Source organism: Zalophus californianus, chromosome 6 (assembly GCF_009762305.2).
Source record: "Zalophus californianus isolate mZalCal1 chromosome 6, mZalCal1.pri.v2, whole genome shotgun sequence".
In the NCBI taxonomy this organism is placed as follows: domain Eukaryota; kingdom Metazoa; phylum Chordata; class Mammalia; order Carnivora; family Otariidae; genus Zalophus; species Zalophus californianus.
Window position 1 is genome coordinate 75,579,969 of NC_045600.1, and position 23,247 is coordinate 75,603,215.

Genomic DNA, 23,247 nt, shown 5'->3' on the forward strand with positions numbered 1-23,247 from the left:
ACTCCTTTTCTGCTCTTTCTTTGTTAAGGACATAAGTTTCTGATTTATTTTTTTTAAGATTTATTTATTTGAGAGAGAGAGGGAGTGAGTGAAAGAGAGCACAAGCAGGGGGGAGAGGCAGAGTGAGAGGGAGAAGCATACTCCCCACTGAGCAGGGAGCCTGATGCGGGGCTTGATCCCAGGACCCTGAGATCATCACCTGAGCCAAAGGTAGATGCTTAACCAACTGAGTCACCCAGGTAGGTGCCCCATAAGTTTCTGATCTTAATTCTCTTTTCTTTGAGATAGTTTATGTGCTGGAACAGTAACTGATATCCTAAGCACTCAATAAATATTTGTTAGGTAAATGGTTTGACATAAACATATAGCTAGAAATCTGATCAAAAGGGTCCTAGCCTTGTGACATTGGGGGTTTGTCACTATTCTCTTTTTTTAGACTTTTATATTTGATAGCTTATTTAGACTGTTCAAAATTACTCTTTTCTATATAAAAATTTCATATTTGGACCAGGAGTGATTAAGATTTCATTGAAAGATTTAGGCAGACCATGAAAAGTAAATTTCTCCCCTAAACTATTAAATTGCTTCTGTCTCCGATACATGCCAACAAGTAGAGAAATTTGAAAGTAGTTTATCATCTGGCCAGGAACATGTGTGTAATGGAGGTAGGGAAGGACTTAGCTAATGAAATGGACAGTCAGGGGAGTTGGTACCATTCCAGTGTAAGCTGGATTTTGTTTCCACTGAAGCACTTGTTGTAAAAGATAGTAAACGAATTGTGGGCAGAAAGAAATGGTATATGATTGGGAAGAAGACTTCTCTTAGGATTAGCTAAAAACCCAAATATTTGCAAAGAGACTACTCCAGCCATTAACCTCATTTAGCAGCCTATATTTGCATTCAATTTTAAACAAGCCTGGGAATTTATCCAGAGTCCTCTGGCTAGATTCTCAGGTAAGTTCATCCTGCTCTGAAGTTCGTTAGATATGATTATATTCTCCTTTTTTCTCATGCTCTTAATAACTACCATCTTCTGGGTCCTATCCTGAGTACCTTCCTTTTCTTTCTTTCTTTTTTTTTTTTTTCTTTTTAAAGTAAGCTCTACACCCAACATGGGGCTTGAACACACGACCTGAGAGTTGTATGCTCTACTGATTGAGCTGGCCAGGCACTCCTCTGAGTATCTTTGTTTAAGCTATAGCCTCAAAATCCTTAAAAGGCTGGGTTATAAAAAAAAAAGTTTGTAAAAGACCGAAAGATGGTTTTTTGATTATATTTTCTAACCATCATACAGAAGGGGCATTGGTTTAGCTTGAATTAAAATCTTGCCAGCTCTTGAGGTGCCTGGGTGGCTGTTAGTTAAGTGTCTGCCTTCGGCTCAGGTCATGATCCTGGGGTCCTGGGATCTAGCCCTCTGTGGGGCTCCTTGCTCAGGGGGAGCCTGCTTCTCCCTCTCCCTCTGCCGCTCCCCCTATTTGTGTGTTCTCTTTGTCAAATAAATGAATCTTTAAAAAAAAAAAATCTTGCCAGTTCTCTATAAAAATCTTGCTTAGGGGCACCTGGTTGGCTCAGTCAGGGGAGCATGTGACTCTTGATCTAGGGCTGCGAGTTTGACCCCCATGTTAGATGTAGAGATTACTTAAAAATCTTGAAGAAGAAAAAAAAATCTTGTTCAGCATAATTTGGCCTGGTAGGTTAGAAACTGCTTCAGTTGCCTTGCCTGCTGAATGGAATTTATAATAGCATCTTTCAGACCTTCTATGTTCTTCCTGTCAATAGGGCACAGTTATTTTAATGTATCTACTGTATTCCACTGACTCATCAGATCTCTCATAAAACTCAGGATTAGGTGGAGGCGCTGTATGGAAGAGTGAAACTGCTGTTGTGGTAAAGAATTAAGCTGTATACTTATGATTTATGAACTTTTCTGTCTGTATAATTTTTAATTTAAAACATTTTAGTAAGCAAATGAGCAGTGGGCCCTAGCATTTTTACAACAATTTTCCCAAACATTCAAGGAAAAATACAGTTTCTCTCAGGGAATAGGAAAATAAACACTCCCCAACTCAGTTTGAGGATTGCATAACTTTGATACCAAAACTTAGCAATGACAATGAGAGACAAGTATAGGCCAGTTTTACTTATGAATACAGATGTCCTAAATGAAATATTTGCAATCTAAATTAAGCAATACATATTTTTTTAAATTACCCCTGTGACCAGTTTGGGTTTCTGCTAGAAATAATGGTTGGTTTACCATTAAAAATCAGTGTATATAATTCAGTGTGTTAACCAAAGGAGATTAGGGGCATCTGGGTGGCTCAGTCATTTAAGCGTCTGGCTCTTGATTTTGGCTCAGGTTATGATCTCAGGGTTGTGAGATTGAGCCCCGCATCGGGCTTGCCCTGGGCATGGACGCTGCTTAACATTCTTTCCCTCTCCCTTTGCCCTTCGCCCCTGCCTCTTAAAAAAAAGGAGATTAAAGAATGAATCATCTTAATTGATGCAGGAAAAGAATTTCATTTGAAATATATCCAATATTTAAATTCATGAGTTTGTATTGATACTTTAAAAAACTAATTGGTCACCATTGTAGTATTCTAGTGAACCAATCCATTATTCTGAGAATTGGTTAATAAAAGGAAAGAATGAAGTATTTATCTTACCTTTAACTATACAGATGGGTAACCAAATAGTTTATTAGAGGGAGTGTCTCTTTATAAAAGTATTTCAGCTAGTAAATTAAGGAAGAATAATAGAAGAGTATCACCACTTTGTAATCCCTCATAAATTAATGGATTTAGTCATTAATCACCAACAGTTGTTAGTATCCCAAAAATAAAATCAGATGACGTGTACCTCTTGACAGAAGATCAAAATACCACTGTGAAGGAGTTTTCCTACCTCTCCCCTAAAAATACTGAATATGGATAAGCCTCTGGGCCTCATTAGCAATAGATAGGAAATACAAAAAAACAGAACAACATTTAAACAGTATTACATGGATGTCATCATCAAAATCAGAAACTCTAGAGGTGCCTGGGTGGCTTGATCGGTTAAACGTCTGCCTTCGGCTCAGGTTATGATTTCAGGGTGCTGGGAACAAGCCCTGTGTCGGGCTCCCTGCTTCTCCCTCCCTCTACCTCCTTTCCCCCACTTGTGCTTTCTCTCTCAAATAAAATCTTTAAGAAAAAATCAAACTCTACTGAACATATGACATGGTTTCTTCAAATAAAAGAAAAAGAGAATAAGCTATTGACTTAAGAGATAATAGCAGTTATAATGTATGATTCTTAACTACTTATTCAAACACTGTAAAATCAAAAACATAATTTATAACATTTGAGACAACCTTTCGTGTTCACACAGTCACATAGTTCAGGCCCAAACCTGTGCCAAGGGAAATTAAGTACATTTACTGCTCTTGTCCTTCCTAGCTCAGACCAGCAAACACCATTTGACAAGATCAGGAGACTAAGGGAATAGTCTGAGATGGATTTAACTTAGCCCCAAATTGTAGTATAAGTGGCAAATTACAAAAGCAGCAATGTAGAGATAATAGCACCACAACAATAAAGTTTGTATAAAGAGCAAGACATTCGAAATACCATTTTTCTATTTACAAAAAAAAAAAAAATGTATGCCATAAAAAATGGAAATCTGAAATCTGGTAGAATCAATGGCACTTATATCAGTTTTTGTTTGAATTGTGCAGTGAAACACCAGTAAGTTCCCAGTAACGTAAGCATTATCTGGATAGTAAAATGAGGTTAAAAAACTAACATAATGATCTGATGGACTGTTTAATTCATAGCATTATTGAGACCAGTCTCAGTAGGTATCCTCCAAAGGAATTATCTTAGGATACTGGATAATCCTAAAACAGTCCCAGGATATGGATTTGGTTCTTAGTTCCTGCAGAGTAGAACTAACTTACTATTCAGAAACTCTAGAACTTCCATTCCATTTGAGATTTCCTGAGGTCACAGTAGTGACCCAGACTTCTGAAAAGCTCTACTGTCTGTATATCTGTTTAATTTTTTTTAGAGAGAGCATGTAAGTGGAGGGGCAGAGGGAGAGGGAGAATCTTAAGCAGGCTCCATGCTTAGCACAGAGCCCAACACAGAGCTCGATCTCATGACCCTGAGATCATGACCTGGGCCAAAATCAAGAGTCAAACACTTAACCAAATGAGCCACCCAGGTGCCTCTTCCCGTACCCTCACCCCCTTTTTAAGAGAGAAAGAGAGTGAAGGCTGTACTTTTGAAGCAGCATGATTTCCCACCAGGAAACAGATTGAGAATTGATACATGCCTTTCAATTAACCACTCCTGATGAGAACTTTGTTTCTTGCCTGGAAAGCCTTGATCTTTCGTGACTGGCCAGGAGCGCTATCGGACCCTCACATTCCCAACACCACCACATGTAGACCCTGATAATATCTTGGAGGCATCATTGGTCTCATAAATGTAGGCAAAGTCTCTAGGAATATTCTTCCAAACCCCCAAAATTATGCAAGCAGAGTTGGGCCAGAAACATCCAGGACCAAAGAGTCAGGAAGTTAAGGTGGTTTCATTTGAAACTTCAGACTCCAGAGGCCCCAAATGTTGAGGTGCTGGGGCTGCAGCGGGGTGGGGGGGGGAGAGGGGGAAGGGCAGAGCTGTCAGGACATGGCTTGGACCAGCAGGCAGCAGAATGGGGCAGGATTGTTCTGAAGCCAGATTTTTATAGCAACAATATTGTAGGGCTATTGAACCAGCAGAGAAGTAGTATATTGGATCTGGCACTCCTACTCATGTAACCCTCAAGAGGGATGAAGTGGTCCAGTCTGTGACACAAAACTATTAAATGTTTAAATCAATAAAGGGTGCAGTTAGGAAGATGAGCATACTACTCAGGAATGAAAGACTGTTTAGAAAGAACAATTGGAACTTGTAGAAAAGAAAAAATAGTTATTAATATAAAATACAAAGTTAACAGATTAGAAACAGGTAAAAGGGGTTTGTGAACAGAACAGAAGGAAAACTACACCTAGACATAATGAAGCTGCAGAACACCTAAGAAAAGAGTTTGAAATCAGCCGGAGAGGAAGTACAGATCATCAAAGGAACAGCAGAATGACAGAAGAATTCTCAGTGGCAAAACAGATTAACAAATAATGTCTTAAAATGTTTGCACAGCTGTTATTATCCTAGAATTTGTGCTTATTAACAAGACAGTAATAAGGACAAAATACAGTTGTTGCTAAATGAAAGCCAAGAACACTTTTCACCACGAGACTTGCTCTAAGCTAGTGGTTTACAACTGAGGACAATTTTGTCCCCCAGGGGATATTTGGAAATGTTTGAAGACTATTTGATTGTCACTACTGGAGATGCTTCTGGCATCTAGTGACTCACAGCTAGGGATGCTCTTAATGCACTGGACATCTTCCACAACAAATATGTGCTGAGTTTGAGAAACTCCTCTAAAGGAATTCTCAAGAAGGTGCCTCAAGTAAAAGCGAAATGATCCCAGGAAACTAGTACTCTGAAATGCAACAAAAATATTGAACAAATAAAATGGTAAACATGGACCTTCACCCAAGTCAGTGTTGTCTCCATGAAATATTTTTAGTGTCTTATTTGTGTAATAAAATAAGCTACTAGAAATATTGGACAGAACAGTAATACATGAATCAAAAGAGAACGGAAGTGTTCAAAATGAAGTCTTGGTTGTTTGGGAGGATGACAGACTTTTGTTTAAACTCACTTAACAGTTTGGGGTTTTTTGTTTTAAGATTTTATTTATTTGAGAGAGAGGGGGAGAGAGATCACAAGCAGTGGGGAGGGATGGAGGGAGAAGCAGCCTCCTCGCTGAGCAGGAAGCCCCATGCGGGACTCGACCGCAAGACCCTGGGATCATAACCTGAGCCGAAGGCAGATGCTTAACCGACTGAGCTGCCCAGGCGCCCCTTTACGTAAGTAAAATATGTGGTAAAATTTCAAACCTAATTACTGAAAGAATAGATATAGAATGTGGAAACTCCAAAAGAGGTGAGAGAACAAATGGAATAAGGGAAAAACAAAGCAAAAATCCAAAGAGAAGAAATGAGAATGAATCCTAAAGAAAAAAGACCAAATAGAAATTTTAAAATGGTAGAATCCAATCTAAACATATAAATTGCTATGGTTGATGGACTGAACTTGACAATTAAAAAGAAAGATCGTCAGATTTTAAAAATACAGCTATCTGCTATTTATGGGAGATCTACCCAAAACATAAGGACCCAGGAAAAAATGGACAGTTGAAAGACAGAAAAGGACATTGAACCAAAGGACAGCTGTATAGTTATTGTCATATTTTCTCCTGTCTTAGGGTTTATTCTGCTCTTTCTCTAGCTTGCTAAAATAAGTACTTAGCTCAAATAATTTTTATTCTTTTTACTTTGCTAATGTAAAACTTTTAAGACTAACTTTTCATTGAAGTGCTACTTTTGGTGGATCCTACAAGTTTCAATAGGTAATCTTTATTGTCACTTAATTTTTTAAAGTATTTTAATCTTTGATCCTTGTTTTGCAGCATATTTTCTCTAATTTTTAAATTTGGAAGGATTTAAAAATTTATCTTTTCACAATTAAATTCTAACAACTTTTGTTATAGACCAAGATCATAGCCTCTGCCCTTTGAGTGAAGGCTGGACTTAATGACACCTTCTAAATGGCAAAAGCAACGTCACTTTCAAAATGAGATCACAAAAAGACTGACATCTGTCTTGTACTCTCTCTCTGGCTCTCTTTGATGACTTGCTTTGAGGGAATCCAGCTGCCATGCTGTAAACTGTCCTATGGAAAGGCCCATGTGGCAGGGAACCAAGGGAGGCCCTTGGCCAACAACCTGAAAGAAAGTGAATCCTGCCAGCAGCTGTGTCAGTGAGCTTGGAGGTGGCTCTTCCCCAGGCCTTCAAATGAGACCATAGTCCTGGCAGAGCTTTGATTGGAGCTTCTTAGACGGAAGCAGGGGGCTCAGCTAAGCCTTGCCCATATTGCTAGCCCACACAAACTGTGAGATAAAAGTGTGCGTTTAAGCCACTAAATTTGGGAGTCATTTATTATACCGAAGGACAACTATAAGCCATAGACGTATGTTTAAAATACTGTCTTGCGGGGCCTGGGTGGCTCAGTTGGTTAAGTGTCTGACTCTCGATTTTGGCTCAGGTCATGATCTCAGGGTCGTGAGATGGAGCCCTGCTTAAGTTTCTCCCTTTTCCTCTCCCTCTGCCCCTCTCCCTGTCTCACGCGTTCATTTTCTCTCTCTAAAAAAAAAAAAAAAAAAATTATAAACTGCTTTCTTGGTGAATTCACCCTTTTGTTATTTGGTTACCCTCTCATGCAAAATAAAGTTTTCCCCTTAAATTTATCTTGTGATAATAAAACAATATCAGCTTTTTTTTGGTTTCTATTTGCCTGATAGATCTCTTTACTTTCAGCTTTTACGTGTCATTATATGTCTCTTGTAAACAGTATATGCCTGGATTTTGTTGTTAGTAGTTTAAAATTGGCATGTGTGAATATTTACACCATGGAAATTGGCTAATACTATAAATTAGTTTTGTATATGTGTGTGTATGTGTTTTTAACAGTCTTCTGTGACTTCAGTATACACACAATGAAAGCAACATCTTTAACTGCTTTGTCTACTGCTATATCCCCAGGTCCTAGAGTGCCCAGCACATAAGAACTTAATAAATTCTTGGTGAATTAATTGAATAAATGAATTACTCCAAAGTGGTAATAATTTAAAGCTGTGTCATTCTTCTTAGAATTTTCTGGAACCGGTAGAGAGAAGAAAAGAATTACATTTTCCTTTTTTTTTTTTTAAATAACTTTATTGGGGCGCCTGGGTGGCTCAGTCGTTAAGCGTTTGCCTTCGGCTCAGGTCATGGTCCCAGGGTCCTAGGATCGAGCCCTGCATCGGGCTCCCTGCTCCGCGGAAAGCCTGCTTCTCCCTCTCCCACTCCCCTTGCTTGTGTTCCCTCTCTCGCTGTCTCTCTCTCTGTGTCAAATAAGTAAAATCTTTTAATTAAATAAAAAAAGGATGAAGAACACATTGGGATCTTAAAAGGGGCATTGTGTCCAGTGGTAGAACTGAGAAGAGTAAAGCTTTTCCATCAATTTAAAAGAAATATTTTTAAAAAATCAGTTTATGTAGGGGATGGGGCTGCCTCAGTGGCTCAGTTGGTTGAGTGTCTGGCTCTTGGTCTTGGCTCAGGTCTTGATCTCATGGTTGTGAGTTCAGGCCCTGAGTTGGGCTCCATGCTGGGTGAGGAACCTACTTAAAAAAAAAAAAAAAAACAGCTTATGTGGGGTGGTTAAAAAATTTGGAAAACAGATAGTGGTGATGGTTGTACAACATTGTGAATGTAATGCCTCTGATTTGTACATTTAAAAATGGTTAAAATTGCAAGTTTTGTTTTATGATTTTACCACAATTTAAAAAATTAATAATGTAATATACCCAAAACTCTAATATTGTATACTTTTAATCAAAGAATTGTTTGATGTATAAATTATATTTTAATAAAACTGTTAAAAAAAACAATATGTAGAGAGCTAAGCCAGAAATTTCTGTAGAAGTCAAGTTAAAGGGAACTGGTCTGGTCCTTGACAACTGGCTTAAGCATCTTGTTTGACTGCTTTGTCTCTAGTACTCAGTAAATATTTTTAAGTTAAACAATAAACAAATGAAAAACAAATTTAAAAAACTACAATGAGATATCACACCTGTCAGAATGGCTAAATTTAACAATACAGGAAACAGATGTTGGCGAGGATGCAGAGAAAGGGAAACCCTCTTACACTGTTGGTGGGAATGCAAACTGGTGCAGCCACTCAGGAAGACAGTGTGGAGGTTCCTCAAGAAGTTAAAAATAGAGCTACCCTACAACCCAGCAATTGTACTACTAGGTATTTACCCCAAAGGACACAACAATACTGATTCGAAGGGGCACCTGCACCCCAGTGTTTATAGCAGCATTATCAACAATAGCCAGATTATGGAAAGAGCCCCAGTGTCCACCAACTCATGATACACAGGATGGAATATTACTCAACTGTAAAAAAGAAAGCTTGCCATTTGCTACAGTGTGGATGGAGCTAGAATGTATTATGCTAAACGAAATAAGCCAGTCAGAGACAAATACATGATTTCACTCATATGTAGAATTTAAGAAACAAAACTTGAACATAGGGGAAAGAAAAAAAAAAGGCAACCCATAAAATAGACTCTGACCTATAGAGAAGGAGGGAGGTGGTTAGGGGATGGGCTAAATGGGTGATGGGCATCGGGTGTTCTATGTAAGTGATGAATCACTAACTTCTCCTGAAACTAATATTATACTCTATGTTAACAAACTAGACTTTAAATAAAAACTTGAAATAAGAGAGTCTGTTTGTTGGTTTGTCTCTCTTTTTTCCCCCTATGCTCATTTGTTTTGTTTCTTAAATTCCACATTTATTAGCTAGAATGTTTCTAGGATAATTGCTTGATTCTTTCCATTTATTGTTTTTCAAATACGTTTCCTTAATAACTCTGCAAAGGTGACTAGTTTTTTTTTAATATTTTGGATATTTCACATATTTACATTTCAGTTCAATGCATTATTTTAGTGTTCATATTATCCCATTTTTAGCTGGTGGGGACCCTATCAGGTTGGCCCTTCCATCCTTTGCCGTGATCCAGTTATTTTGATAGCTTGTTGACTATTTCCTAAACTTGTATTTGAGGTTATAGGACTTTAAATTAATTTCTTTAACTTTTATATTAGTATCTATTTCCTGAATACTTAAAGTGTTCTTTAAGTTTTTTTTATTTATTTGACAGAGGGAGCACAGGTAGGCAGAGCAGTAGATAGAGGCAGAGGGAAGAAGCAGACTCCCCGCTGAGCAGGGAGCCCGATGCGGGGCTTGATCCCAGGACCCTGGGATCATGACCTGAGCCCAAGGCAGATGCTTAACCGTCTAAGCCACCCAGGTGCCCCTAAAGTGTTAGTTCTTAATGACATTTACATAATTTTTTATTTTCTCTCTCTCTCTCCTACAAGGCGATTATAACTATATATAACCTTTTTTTTCTCAGTACTCATTAAGTATATTCTTTTTTAAGTTTTTATTTAAGTTCCAGTTAACATACAGTATAATATTAGTTTCAGGGAGACAGTTTTTGATTCAGCACTTCCATACATCATCCCGTGCTCATCAAGTGCCCTCCTTAATCCCCATCCCCTATTTCACCCATCCCCCTGCCCACCTCCCCTCTGGTAACCCTCAGTTTGTTTTCTGTGGTTAAGAGTCTCTTTCTTGGTTTGCCTCTCCCTCTCTATTTTTCTTTTGTTCATTTGTTTTGTTTCTTAAATTCCCCATTTGAGTGAAATCCTATGGTATTTGTCTTTTTCTGACTGACAGATTATAATTATATATCTCTCTCAATACAACGAAGAACCAAAGCTAAGGAAGTACACAGACTCTGCTGTCTGAGGGAACCTAGTCTCTTTTTTTTCTGCAGATCTGGTTCACCAAATTCTTCTGAGGTGCCTCTTTTAACATTAAAAAAACTGTGGCAAGGGTTTGTACAAAAATAATGCTTGGTTACATGACCTAATGTCTTTTTTTTTTTTTTTATCTACTGTCACTTATAAAAGGTTGGACAGACTTGGAGGTAGAGGGCTTTTACTACCACTATCAATAGCAATAGTGTATAAAGTGTGTAGTAATACACTGAGTAAGAACTCAATAAGTACTACCCCTGAAACAAATAATGCATTATATGTTAATTAATTGAATTTAAATTTTAAAAGTAAAATAACTCAGTAAGTACTTTTTAAAAATTTTATTCTAGATTTGAGTGACTTTAAGAGTAGAGTCCTATAGGCTAGAATCCTAAAAGAATAGTGTTTCCAGAGGTCTTCATATTGTTAAACCTTCCTCTTGTTTACCTCTTAGATTTATTTTTGCTCCTGTTCTGGAGGGAGCCACATTCTCTAAGCCTGGCTAATTTTAGTTCTCCCACTCTCAGATTAAAATTTGAATATGAAAATGGATTCTGGTAATACAGAGGCAAATGAAGTTATTTGGTGCTGATACTTCTTTAATACCAATGAGAAACTAACTTGATTTCCTTTTTTTCTTTTCCAGATGATGGGCATAAGAAAGCTCGAAATGCTTATCTCAATAATTCCAATTATGAAGAAGGAGATGAATATTTTGATAAAAACTTGGCACTCTTTGAGGTAATATTTGGGAGAAATCTAGGGCAGAAATTTCAGGAACAGATTTCAGAAAATGGGTTTTCTATCCCATTTATTTTTAAAACAGTACAGGCTGGATAATTTTAAGAACTACTTGTTAAAATATAATACTATAACTTGTCATTGTAGTTGAATAGTGTTTCCAGAGGTCTTCATATTGTTAAATGCAAATTTAATTATCACTATCTAATTATCTAATTATCTAATTATCACTATCTAATAAGTAGCCATTAAATCAGATTTCTATGAATTGCGGAAGAATGTTGACATCACAGGCATGGAGAACCTTGCTGTCTAATTCAGCTAGGATTTAAATATTTGCATTAGAATTATCTATGAAGTATAAAATAGAGTATTTTTCAACTCTGTGTTTGGGAAGGCCATCATTTACCTTAGAACTACTAAAAGAAAAATCAGTGTAGGAAATAGGCTGCCAAATTAAGAGGGCCTGTCTGTATGTCTTACCCAAGACCATATGGACTCTGACGGGGTCTGCAGTCGAATAGTTGAAAGGAGCCTGCTTTGGTCCAGCACTGCCTTTGTGTCTGGCTTTGGACAATGATGCAAGTTCCAGTTCTCTTAGTGTACCTGTTTTTTAAATGATATCTTCTTTCAGCATCCTTCAAGAAAAGATCTGAGATAAATATTTAGTTCAGTCACAAAAGTTTTTTATTGAGCTGTCTGTGCTTGGTGCCATAAATAATAGCCATAAATGTTATTAGAATGTTATAGCCTCGCCTAGGGACACCAGGGTGGCTCAGTCGGTTAAGCATCCGACTCTTGACCTCAGCTCAGGTCTTGATTTCAGGGTCGTGATTTCAAGCCCCGCATTGGGCTCCATGCTGGGCATGGAGCCTACTTAAAAAAAAAAAAAAAAAAGAATGTTAGTAGCCTAAAGAAAGGGGCACTGTAGTTAAAGGTAATGTTATTAATGTTTTTTTAAGATTACAGCTGTCTGTAGGGGCCAGTGTGATTTTGTTTTTACTGTAAAGTTAAGCCATTAGAAAGAATGATAAAGCTTTTCACTTAAGAATTTTATAAGGATTTGTATAGTCCTGATTGATATTTTAATGTGGGAGGAGAATAAAGCCTCATTTATAAATTTTCTTAAAATATTTACCTGCGATATATTTTCTCATTTAATTTGCAATTTTCTGGTAGAGGGCCACATTGATGCTTATTTCCAGTGTTCTTTATTATGCATTTCCTCCATGTCTCTGGCTTTATAGGAAGAAATGGACACCAGACCAAAGGTATCTTCTCTCCTCAACCGTATGGCCAATTATACTAACCTGACACAAGGAGCAAAGGAACATGAAGAAGCAGAGAACATCACTGAGGGGAAAAAGAAGCCCACTAAGGTGAGGCCTTCAAATAACAAGGATAAATAAAAAGAGCCCCATATATAAGAAAGGAGGAAATATCCAGGGCATCACTCTGCTCAGTAACTGTTGAATGCTTGATATATGCCAGGCACTGTTCTGGGCACGTCATAGCAAAAACAGAACATACAATGTCCTGCTCTCATGCAATCTAAATTCCAGTATGAGGAGATAGTTGTTAAACTGTATATTACGTGTTGACGATGGTCTTAACAAAAATATAAGCAGGGACAGGTGGTAGCTACACTTGTGATGAGCATAGCATAACATATGCAAAGACTTGTCAAATCACTTTGTTGAACACTAATGTAACATTGTGTGTTAACTTCAATTATTCATTTTTTAAAAAAGGCAGGATGGGGCGCCTGGATGGCTCAGATGGTTAAGCGTCTGCCTTCAGCTCAGGTCATGATCCCAGGGTCCTGGGATTGAGCCCCACATCAGGCTCCTGGCTCAGTGGGGAGCCTCCTTCTCCCTCTCCCTCTGTCTCTCTCCCTGCTCATGCTTTCTCCTCTCTCTCTCTCTGTATCTCTGTATCTCAAATGAATAAATAAAATCTTAAAAAAAAAAATTCTTAAAAAAAAAAAGGATAAAGACACTGAAACTGGCCAGCAAGAGAGCCAGGGCAGAGGGGGTTGCTGTTGTAGAGAGGTTGGTCAGGGAAGGCCCTTTCTGACAGGGTGATGTTTGAGCAGAGGCCTAACCAGTGTGAGACAATGAGCCCCCTAGTTGGGAGAAGAGCATTCCAGGGACAGGGAATAGCACTTCAGAAGAAGAGGGTTCACACCCATCTGCTGATGCCATCTCTCTGTTGTCAAGTGATGGGGTTTTTCAAAGACTAAATTTCAGTTTTTCTCAAAATGAAAATATGGAACAATATTACAAGTTAGCTTTCTGGTTGTTCAGGGATAAAATGACCCTCAGATCTTCATTTTACCAACTGCATTTACCAGCTACCATGAAGGATTTATGCCAAACTCTGAAGGAAGTCCATCAAATCATTATTCAGTTTTTAAATGAAAAGGGAAAGCTAGGGGCACCTGGCTGACTCAGTCAGTGGAGCGTGTGACTCTTAATCTCAGGCTTGTGAGTTCGAGCCCCACGTTGGTTGTAGAGATTACTTAAAAATCTTTAAAAAAGGGGGGCACCTGGGTGGCTCAGATGGGTAAGCGTCTGCCTTCGGCTCAGGTCATGATCCCAGGGTCCTGAGATCGAGTGCCGCATCAGGCTCCCTGCTTGGCGGGGAGCCTGCTTCTCCCCCTCCTTCTGCTTCTCCCCCTGCTCATGTTCTCTCTCTCTCTCTGTATCTCTGTGTCTCGAATGAATAAATAAAAAAATCTTAAAAAAAAAAAAAGCTAATAGCTTCAAAGAACAGAACATTTTAATTGTTGGGGGTACACTTAAAAGTTTGTGGTCAAATGCCCATGTAAAAACATATGGGGACCTGTGTAAAGTAAAAATGTATAGCTCTAGGAAAAATGTGATCATTTATAAGATGGAGATTTTATATGTGCCTCTTTTAAGATACTGATTATACTAATTATGTGTTTTGTAAGTAAGATGGTAGTTAAGGAGCAACTTTTTATATACAAATAAAGGGATAAAAGCATCTCTTCTAGATGACTATGTAATTTTTCTTTTGTCAACATCTTTCTTTGCAGACCCCTCAAATGGGTACTTTCATGGGTGTCTACCTCCCATGCCTACAAAATATTTTTGGAGTGATTTTGTTTCTACGCCTTACATGGGTCGTGGGCACAGCTGGAGTTCTTCAGGCCTTTGCAATTGTCCTTATCTGCTGCTGCTGTGTAAGTCCCCAGTTGGCTCTTAGAGATCACCTGGAACATTGCAGGAGCTCAAGATTATATGCGCTTGACTTATTTGAGAATAACACAAAGACTATTCGGGAAAGACTCATGATCTCAACAGGAGACATTATTTTGATATTAAACTCTGAAGGATTTTCAGTTATTTAGTGTCCAGTCTTTGGTGCTTATATGCGTAATATGATGTACTAGAAATTACAAAGGAAGACTTTTAGAAGAGGTAGAAGATGTAGTCCTTGATTCAAAGAATTCAGAATATAGACCGTTGGAGTTTGATAGCACCAAAGTTGGAAAATGATGATGTACTACTCCAGTATAGTATTGAGGAACAAAACTGATTGTTGTTTGGGGTCAGGGGTATTTGTTTTGTTTTGAAGGCTCATCTGTTATCCCTTCCCCAGAAATTCAGGTGTGCTTTCCAGGTCTTCTCCCCACTGTACTGAGAACATTCTGATCTTGTTGGAATTTAAACTCCTCTCATCCACATACCCCAGCCACATCTGTCAATTTTATTATAAGTTGATTATTACTAAAAATTTTTATTTTTTTTATTTAACTGCTGGCCTCTTTAATTACTATCATTATTATAGCCTCCTGGTACATTATGCTCAGCTGAGTGCTACATAAAGCAGGATAAGAAGACATAGTTTGTATCATTAATAACTTAATAGTACTACCTTTTTCTTTTTTCTCTGTTTCTTAGTCTTAAAACTCGAGGGCCATGTTTGGCTCCTTGATTGCCTCTCACATCTAATCAGCTACCAAGGTCAATCATGTCTCCCTCTGAAATCTCTTACATACAACCCTTCCTTTATATTCCTGTTACTAGCACTACAGTCCTTACTTTTCACTGAACTATAATAGCCTACTAACAAGTCACTCTGCCTTCATCTGCTCCCTATCTGCAGTCCATTCTATGCTGCTACCACGTAATATTTTCAAAATACAGTTTTTATTATTTCAGAAGTCTGCAGTGGTTCCCCTCACTGAATATTGTTCTTGTAATTGTAGCTAGTCCTTAGTCAGTTTCCAATCTGTTTTCCAAGTGAACTAGGAGACCAGGGTGAGATCAGTGGCTCCTACTAGCACCTAACCTACTGCTTATGATATAGAAGCATTTTAACAGAATACTCAAGATAACAGTAATGTGACTAGGGCAATGAGTTGAACCACATCATCTCATTTCCATACTATTAGGTATGGCAGCCAACTCCCTCCATAAAGGTAGGAAGAGTTAATTTTTCAGAAAGTGCTCTGAGGCCCACAGACGGGAAAATAGTACAGAACTACAGTAACAATCTTCTCCTTCACTTCCTTTACAGACAATGTTGACTGCTATCTCCATGAGTGCCATTGCCACTAATGGAGTGGTGCCAGGTCAGTAGGCTGGATTTCAGGGATTGTCAGCAACTACTGTATGTTTATGCTATACAGTCAGAAGTGCAAACTTCCGACGACTAGAATACTATTTAGTCTCTTGGTCATAGACATTCACAGTATTTGACTTGAGAATACATTCTTTAAAAATCTCTTTATGTTGTAAACTAGGGGAACCCTCACTCACTGTTGGTGGGAATATAAACTGGTATAACCACTTTGGAAAACAGCATGGAGGTTCCTCAAAAAATTAAAGATAGAAATCCACACAGTCCAGTAATTTCACTGCTGGGTATTTATCTGAAGAAAACAAAAACAGTAATTCAAAAAAATATATGCACCCTTCTGGTTTTTACTGTATTATTTATAATAACCCAAATATGGAAGCAACCTAAGTGCCCATCAGTAGATGAATGGATACAGATGTGGACACACACACACACACACACACACACACACACACACACACACACTCACACTCTCTCTCTCTCTCTCTCACCAGAATATTATTCAACCATAAAAAAGAACAAAATCTTGTCATTTGTGATAACACAGGTGGACCTAGAGATCCACTTTATGCAAGTGAAATAAGTCAGACAGAGAAAGACAAATACCATATGATTTTACTTATATGTCGAACCCAAAGAAATAAACGGTTGTCAGAGAGGAGAGGAATGGGGGGAATGGGCAAAATAGGTGAGAGGAAATAAGAGATACAAACTTCCAGTTACAAAATAAGTCACAGGAATGAAAAGTACAGCATAGGGAATACATTCAGTAATATCGTAATAACATTGTATGGTGACAGATGGTAACTACACTTTGTATGGTGTGCATAATGTACAGAATCGTCAAATCACTGTTGTACACTTGAAACTAATATATCATTTATGTCAGCTATACTTCAATTAAAAGAAAAAGGAAAAAATCTCATCATGTTCTAAGCTAGAATCCTTAATTTGTATCACCTTCCTAGCTTCTTTTTAGTTAGAATGTATTTTATTGGGCTGTCTCATGCCTGTAGTAAATATTCTTTGATGCTTATCTAATTAATACTGACAAATTGTGCTACTTCATGTGGAGCATCAGATGTTCAGCATATTATACCATAAAGGTTTTATCTTTTATTTCCCATTAGCAAATCTACTTTTTATCACATTCAGAGTTTTGAAAAACTTGAAACATTTATCCTTCTTATTTATGACTTGTTTACATTCTTCTTACTGATGTACTTTCTTTATCCTGCTTACATTCTGTTTTGTCTTTTAGCTGGGGGCTCATACTTTATGATTTCCCGAGCACTGGGCCCAGAGTTTGGTGGGGCTGTTGGCCTCTGCTTTTATCTTGGTACCACATTTGCAGCTGCCATGTATATCCTTGGTGCCATTGAAATTTTTCTGGTGAGTAATAGCTTAATTGTGGTCTACAGTGTAGAAAAGATAGAGATTTGGATTTATTTTGTTGTTTGAAAGAAAGCAAAACTTCCGAGAGATCCATTATAGAATCAATCAGGTGATTGTTAACCTGTTATTGAATTCCTCTTGTGAACATAAGTCAGAAAGGTTGAGAGTATCCTTTGCCTGTATACTGCTTCCCTACCACCCATTCACCAACACCCTGCCACTTCAAGAAGTTAAAGTCTTGATCAAGGCAAGACTTGCATTAATAGGGAAAAAGTAAAAGTTTTTATCTTTTTTGATATCTTCATCCCAGTGAAATAAAATGTTTTTCATTTCTTCATTCACTGGAATATTTTTTTTACTATTTAAAATCATAAGTAAGTAGGAATAATAGGAATCAAGATAATCATTACAATTATTTTATATAACCCTTTGAATAAATTACTAATGCTTTTTTTTGCTGTTTCTATTTGGAAATGTAGATATTCAGAATAGCATGTAGTCTTAAAAAAAAAAACATAAATGACATCCAATTTCTGTAGGAATTAGGTTAAGTCTCCAGTCATTTTCTATCTTTGCTTTGCTGTGTGAAAGCAAATGCAAACTACAACAACCCTTTTACTTGATGACTTTGAAATGACCTCATTTTCTACTTCCTTTGCTTAACAGGTATATATTGTCCCCCGAGCTGCAATCTTTCGTAGCGATGATGCACTCAAGGAATCAGCAGCCATGCTCAATAACATGCGTGTCTATGGCACAGCCTTCTTGGTCCTTATGGTATTGGTGGTGTTCATCGGTGTACGCTACGTGAACAAGTTTGCCTCACTTTTCCTGGCCTGTGTCATTGTGTCCATCTTGGCCATCTATGCTGGAGCCATCAAGTCTTCTTTTGCCCCTCCACACTTCCCGTACGTGTCTGTCTCTCTGACCGGCCATCAGTTACTGGGTAGTCAGTGACAGTGTCTGGTGATGTGATCACTTCAAGTACAGTTTCAATCTCCCGGAGATTTTGCTCGTAGATGAGCCCAGTTAGTGTCTGGGCAGGAAGCCTCCCAGCAGACTTCTCATGTTGACCCTCTTCCTTACATCCCAGGCATGGAACTGGCAGCTCTAAACATCATTTGGATATAGATACTAGGTTTTTCTCAAAACTTCCTTATAATGATTGTGTATATTTGAACAACTATTCATGAAGAGCTTTACGATAGTATAGTTATTACCAGCAAGCTTTGTAAAGTACAAATGTTGGATTCCTATTATTAATAAAATATCAAGAGAATCAAAGAAACCTAAATTCCTACCTAAATATTTGTAATTAATTAAACTTTTTAACCTGCTGTTAATACCATAGCAGACTTTCTGGTTATAAAATAAGGAGAAATAAATGTCACATTTTTACATATATATATATATATCTCTATATAGAGATTGTATGATATACCCTAAGTAGTGCAGGTACATTAAAGTGTATTTTTTTAAGTAGTAATGGATTTGTACAGATAGGTGACTCTCCGGTCACCTGTTCTCTATTTGACTAGTGGCATAGAGATTAGCTAGCACTGAGAGGTGTTTGTAATCTTGTTACAGAGATTGTCTTTAAAAAGTCATCTGGATTATCTAGGTATCAAACTCCTCATTCCTATGTTGATTTAACCTGATTACAGAAAAATAGTTTTTTTGAGATGAAAAAGCAGATCTATAGAGATTAAATGACTTTCCCCAAAGTTAGTTAATGGCAGAGCAAGAATATGAACCCTTCGATTTCCTAACTCTTGGTCCAGTATTTCTTCTACTATGCTAAATGACGTCAGTGATAGAGTCCATCATCAATTTTTAGTCTGCTCATTTAGGGACTACAGACTAGCCAAAAGTACTGAAGGCTATATTCTGGATATCTTAACTTGAGAAATTCCATTTTGCCTGAAGTTCTCCTTTGATGCTTCTCTTTTTTGGTGGGTAAAAGGTCACGATGGGTGGTATTTTCTTTAAAATATTCCAGCAGAACAAGACCAAATTCCCTAGAGGAATGCTTGAAACAAGACTGGGCAATATTGAGTTGTTGAAGCTGAGTAATGGGTACATGGTTCATTTTGTATATATGCTGTCATTTTTGCAGATTTAAAAAGTTCTTTGTTCCTCTTGAGAGGTACATTAACTATGGGAGTATTATTCTTTTGTTCATATTTATAACTCTGGGTTAAAGAAAAAAATAAAATCAGCAGTTATTATGTGTAATATCCTTAAATACCTTCACTCCCACTGGGTCTAGGCCTACATTCAAAAAGTTTTCTCTTAGGCCATAGTGGGATGTGCTTTTTATTCCAGCCAAGCTGTCTTTCTCAAAACAGTAGCCAGAAGATTTGACCTTTAGTGAAACATTTTCAGAGGGATTGTTATGAACATAGGCTTTTCTAGGCCAAAAAAAAGGGGGGAAATTTTTTTTTTTTTTTTAGAAAGAACAAAAGGACTGTAGGATTCTTTTAGACCTAACAGTTGGTTAATAATCTAGAAAATTTGGAAGATGAGTAAGCACAGTGTCTTCAGTTATTCTGTTTGACTTCTATCACCCTGCTACCAGTATGACTCGGGCAGACTACTTTATTGCCCTAAACTTCAGTTCCTCCATCCACAACATAGAAATACTAATGCATATTTTGTGAGATGGCTGTCAGGATTAAATTGCAGAAAATGTAAATAAATCTCCATCTACAGAACAAGTCAATAAGTATTAGATCCTTTCACGTCCTCTTAGAGATGAGGGTTTTTTGTTTTGTTTTTTCCATTACTAACCTATTTACTAACCTATTTCTAACCTACCTTCTTTTTTTAAATTTTTTTTTTTTTTTTTTTTTACCCTTCATCTTTCTCTCTGTTTTCACTTAGGGTCTGCATGCTGGGTAACCGCACCCTTTCATCAAGACACATTGATATTTGCTCTAAGACCAAGGAAATTAACAACATGACAGTACCGTCAAAGTTATGGGGCTTCTTCTGTAACTCGAGTCAGTTTTTCAATGCCACCTGTGACGAATACTTTATTCACAATAATGTCACTTCAATTCAGGGCATTCCTGGATTGGCTAGTGGTGTCATTACAGGTAAGTCAGGAGGTTTTTGAACAAGTTTTTAATCTCAGGAAAGCAGGCTTTTCAATCGTAGACTCATATTGTCCACAATGTCTCGCTGCCACAGTATCCCTTCCCTCCTTAAGCTCAGCACCCCGCTCTAAATTCAACGTCTTTCTGCTTTTCTGTTAGTGAACTTACCCTTTTTCAAACTCTCTTGTGACACTTTCTGCTAAAATATTCCTCCTTTGGGGGCACCTGGGTGGCTCAGTCGTTAAGCGTCTGCCTTCGGTCCTGCAGTTGAGCCCCGCATCGGGCTCCCTGCTCCGCGGGGAGCCTGCTTCTCCCTCTCCCTCTGCCTGCCGCTCCCCCTGCTTGTGCTCTCTCTCTCCCTCCCTCTCTGGTGGATAAATAAATAAAATATTTTCAAAAACAAAATAAAATTTCCCTCCTTTTGAGAGCAGAGCTAGGCAAATCACTTTTTGAAGTCGACTGAAGTAATACAGTACCCTGTGTGTTGCACTGTGAGACGGCCAGTGTTCTTCCCACAGTGACAGCCAGGTGGAGCTTGTAGTGCCACCACATCCACGTGTACTGTTGTCCTCACTCAGCCCAGTTTCTGAAACTCTTGCCTTAAGTGACTTCCGTCTTAAATGTTTGGTCCACAGATGTCTTTGTGCGTAATCAAGTTTACACTAAGGTGTTAGAAATAGCATTGATTACTAATTTAAAAGAAAAATAAGCTTTTCTGAGCATTCATCTTTAGTCCACTTAACTTCTACTAATTTGCATTTGTAAATTTAACTGTATTTGTATGTACCAGAGCATTTTGTCAAATTACATTTGAATCAGATGAGAAAGAGGATTAGGTTTTTATTTATGTGTTCTTTATTGTATGATATATATGTGCTCATGCAGAAGCAAACATACCTTTAAGAGCTATATAAATGAGGAATCTGATTTAGAATATTGTTGAGGTAGAAAATTACCTAATTATCTTCTTTCCATACTTCTGTTGCTTATATACCTTTTTCTTCCCACTGCAGAGAATCTTTGGAGTAATTACCTACTAAAGGGAGAGATCATTGAAAAGCCCTCAGCCAAATCTTCTGATGTCTTAGGCAGTTTAAACCATGAATATGTCCTTGTTGACATCACCACCTCTTTTACTCTTCTGGTGGGGATCTTCTTCCCCTCTGTCACAGGTAAGAAGAAGGGCTCTTGTCTATTTTAGAAGTTAGGAGACCAAAGGAGTGATTTTTCTTAAGAGACAGAATTATATTCTCAGGCTTCTCAGATTTGCTTCCAATCTTTGGTATCAGCATGAATATCAAAGTATCCAGGAACTAAGAAGTTAACTTGTTCTTTTTTCCCTCTAAAGGTATCATGGCTGGATCAAACAGATCTGGAGACCTGAAGGATGCTCAAAAGTCTATTCCCATTGGCACTATCCTCGCCATCCTGACCACCTCCTTTGTCTGTATCCTTTTCATGAATCCAGCCTGAGTTTTAGTCATAGGCACATCTCTGGAATGAGGCTGATCAATATTTTTATCCTGGTAATAAAGATACCTGCTTTCTACCAGCTCACTTCTCACCAGATAATCTATCCTCCTGAGCTCTAAAATTCAAGAAAGAATTGACAACGTTAGTGAATCTAGCACCTCATTTTATTGATAGAAGAAATATCCTGAGTGTTTACTTTCTATCTCAGAGGGTTGTAGGTCAGCTTCCTTGACTCTCAGTATGGTAGATTTAAGCAATGTTGTCCTTTTTGGTGCCTGTATTGAAGGTGTTGTTCTTAGAGACAAGTAAGTAGTCAATCTCTTTGTAACATTTATGTGTATGTCTTCCATTATATCTGATCATTCCACATTGCCCCACAAAAGTCATAAACTCAAAACCCAACCTGAGGTATAGATCATGACTAATAATTTGAAAATATATGTATATAGTTCCCAAAAGGTTAGTGAATAATAAGTACCAGTTATATTGTTCTAAATATGTGAGATGCAATGCATATAGCGCTTCAATAAAGTAGTGTATTTGTTTGCATATTAAGGGCTTCCCTGCACATGAAGAGCTGTTGGAAACTAAAACCAAAAGTGAAGGAGAGCAAGTTAAAAAAAAAAAAAAGGTGCCTGGGTGGCTCAGTTGGTTAGGCAACTGCCTTCGGCTCAGGTCATGATCCTGGAGTCCTGGGATCGAGTCCCACATCGGGCTCCCTGCTCAGCGGGGAGTCTGCTTCTCCCTCTGACCTTACCCCCTCTCCTGCTCTCTCTCTCTTTCTCATTCTCTCTCATAAATAAATAAATAAAATCTTTAAAGAAATAATAAAATAAAAAACAAAAACTTTTAAGTGTCTCTAGCATCTCCTCTATGAGACATGGAAGTATGTATCTGTTTAGCATTCTAAATACAATCTTAAAACTTTCTTCATTTTATTCATGAAGACCACTGGGTGTTTTTCCTTTCCTCTCACCTATGAACAAAAAATATGTTTTTGTAAGAGATTCCTAGAAAAATCCCCTAAACCTGCTAGATCTCTTCCCATTTTCCCCATCTGGGGGAGTTACTAGCCTCACCATTCACCGTTTCTCAGAACAGAAACATAGGTGCCATCCTACACTTTTGCCACCAGTTCCCTCAGCCAGTTTCTAAGTCCTGTGAATTCCACCTTTCATCTTATTAGATCTCCTTTCTACTATTCTCTATCCCCATCCCTTTGCCCAGGCCTTCAGGATCTTTTGCCTAAAGTAGTGTAATTATCTCCCTTTCAGTAATACCACCTTCCAATCCTTCTTTCCCGCTGCTGCCAGAATGATTTTTCCTACAACACAAAATTAGCTCATACCAACTTTCCTGCTTCACAGTGTGCCAAAGCCCCTCGGAACCCATCACTTCGATCCG

The 23,247-nt window shown here is 37.9% G+C and overlaps 1 protein-coding gene across 3 annotated transcripts in view; it reads left to right on the plus strand.

The window, feature by feature from the left end:
• SLC12A6 (solute carrier family 12 member 6) overlaps positions 1-23,247 on the plus strand; it is an 85,403-nt gene that overhangs the window by 44,753 nt on the left and 17,403 nt on the right. For all 3 annotated transcript variants that reach the window (XM_027569102.2, XM_027569103.1, XM_027569104.2), the window contains 10 exons: positions 11,172-11,266; positions 12,514-12,645; positions 14,328-14,474; positions 15,815-15,869; positions 17,139-17,269; positions 17,939-18,180; positions 20,156-20,370; positions 21,384-21,542; positions 21,719-21,817; positions 22,091-22,148. In XM_027569102.2, the coding sequence (XP_027424903.1) occupies positions 11,172-11,266; positions 12,514-12,645; positions 14,328-14,474; positions 15,815-15,869; positions 17,139-17,269; positions 17,939-18,180; positions 20,156-20,370; positions 21,384-21,542; positions 21,719-21,817; positions 22,091-22,148 (1,333 nt within the window). The remainder of the gene's footprint in view (positions 1-11,171; positions 11,267-12,513; positions 12,646-14,327; positions 14,475-15,814; positions 15,870-17,138; positions 17,270-17,938; positions 18,181-20,155; positions 20,371-21,383; positions 21,543-21,718; positions 21,818-22,090; positions 22,149-23,247) is intronic.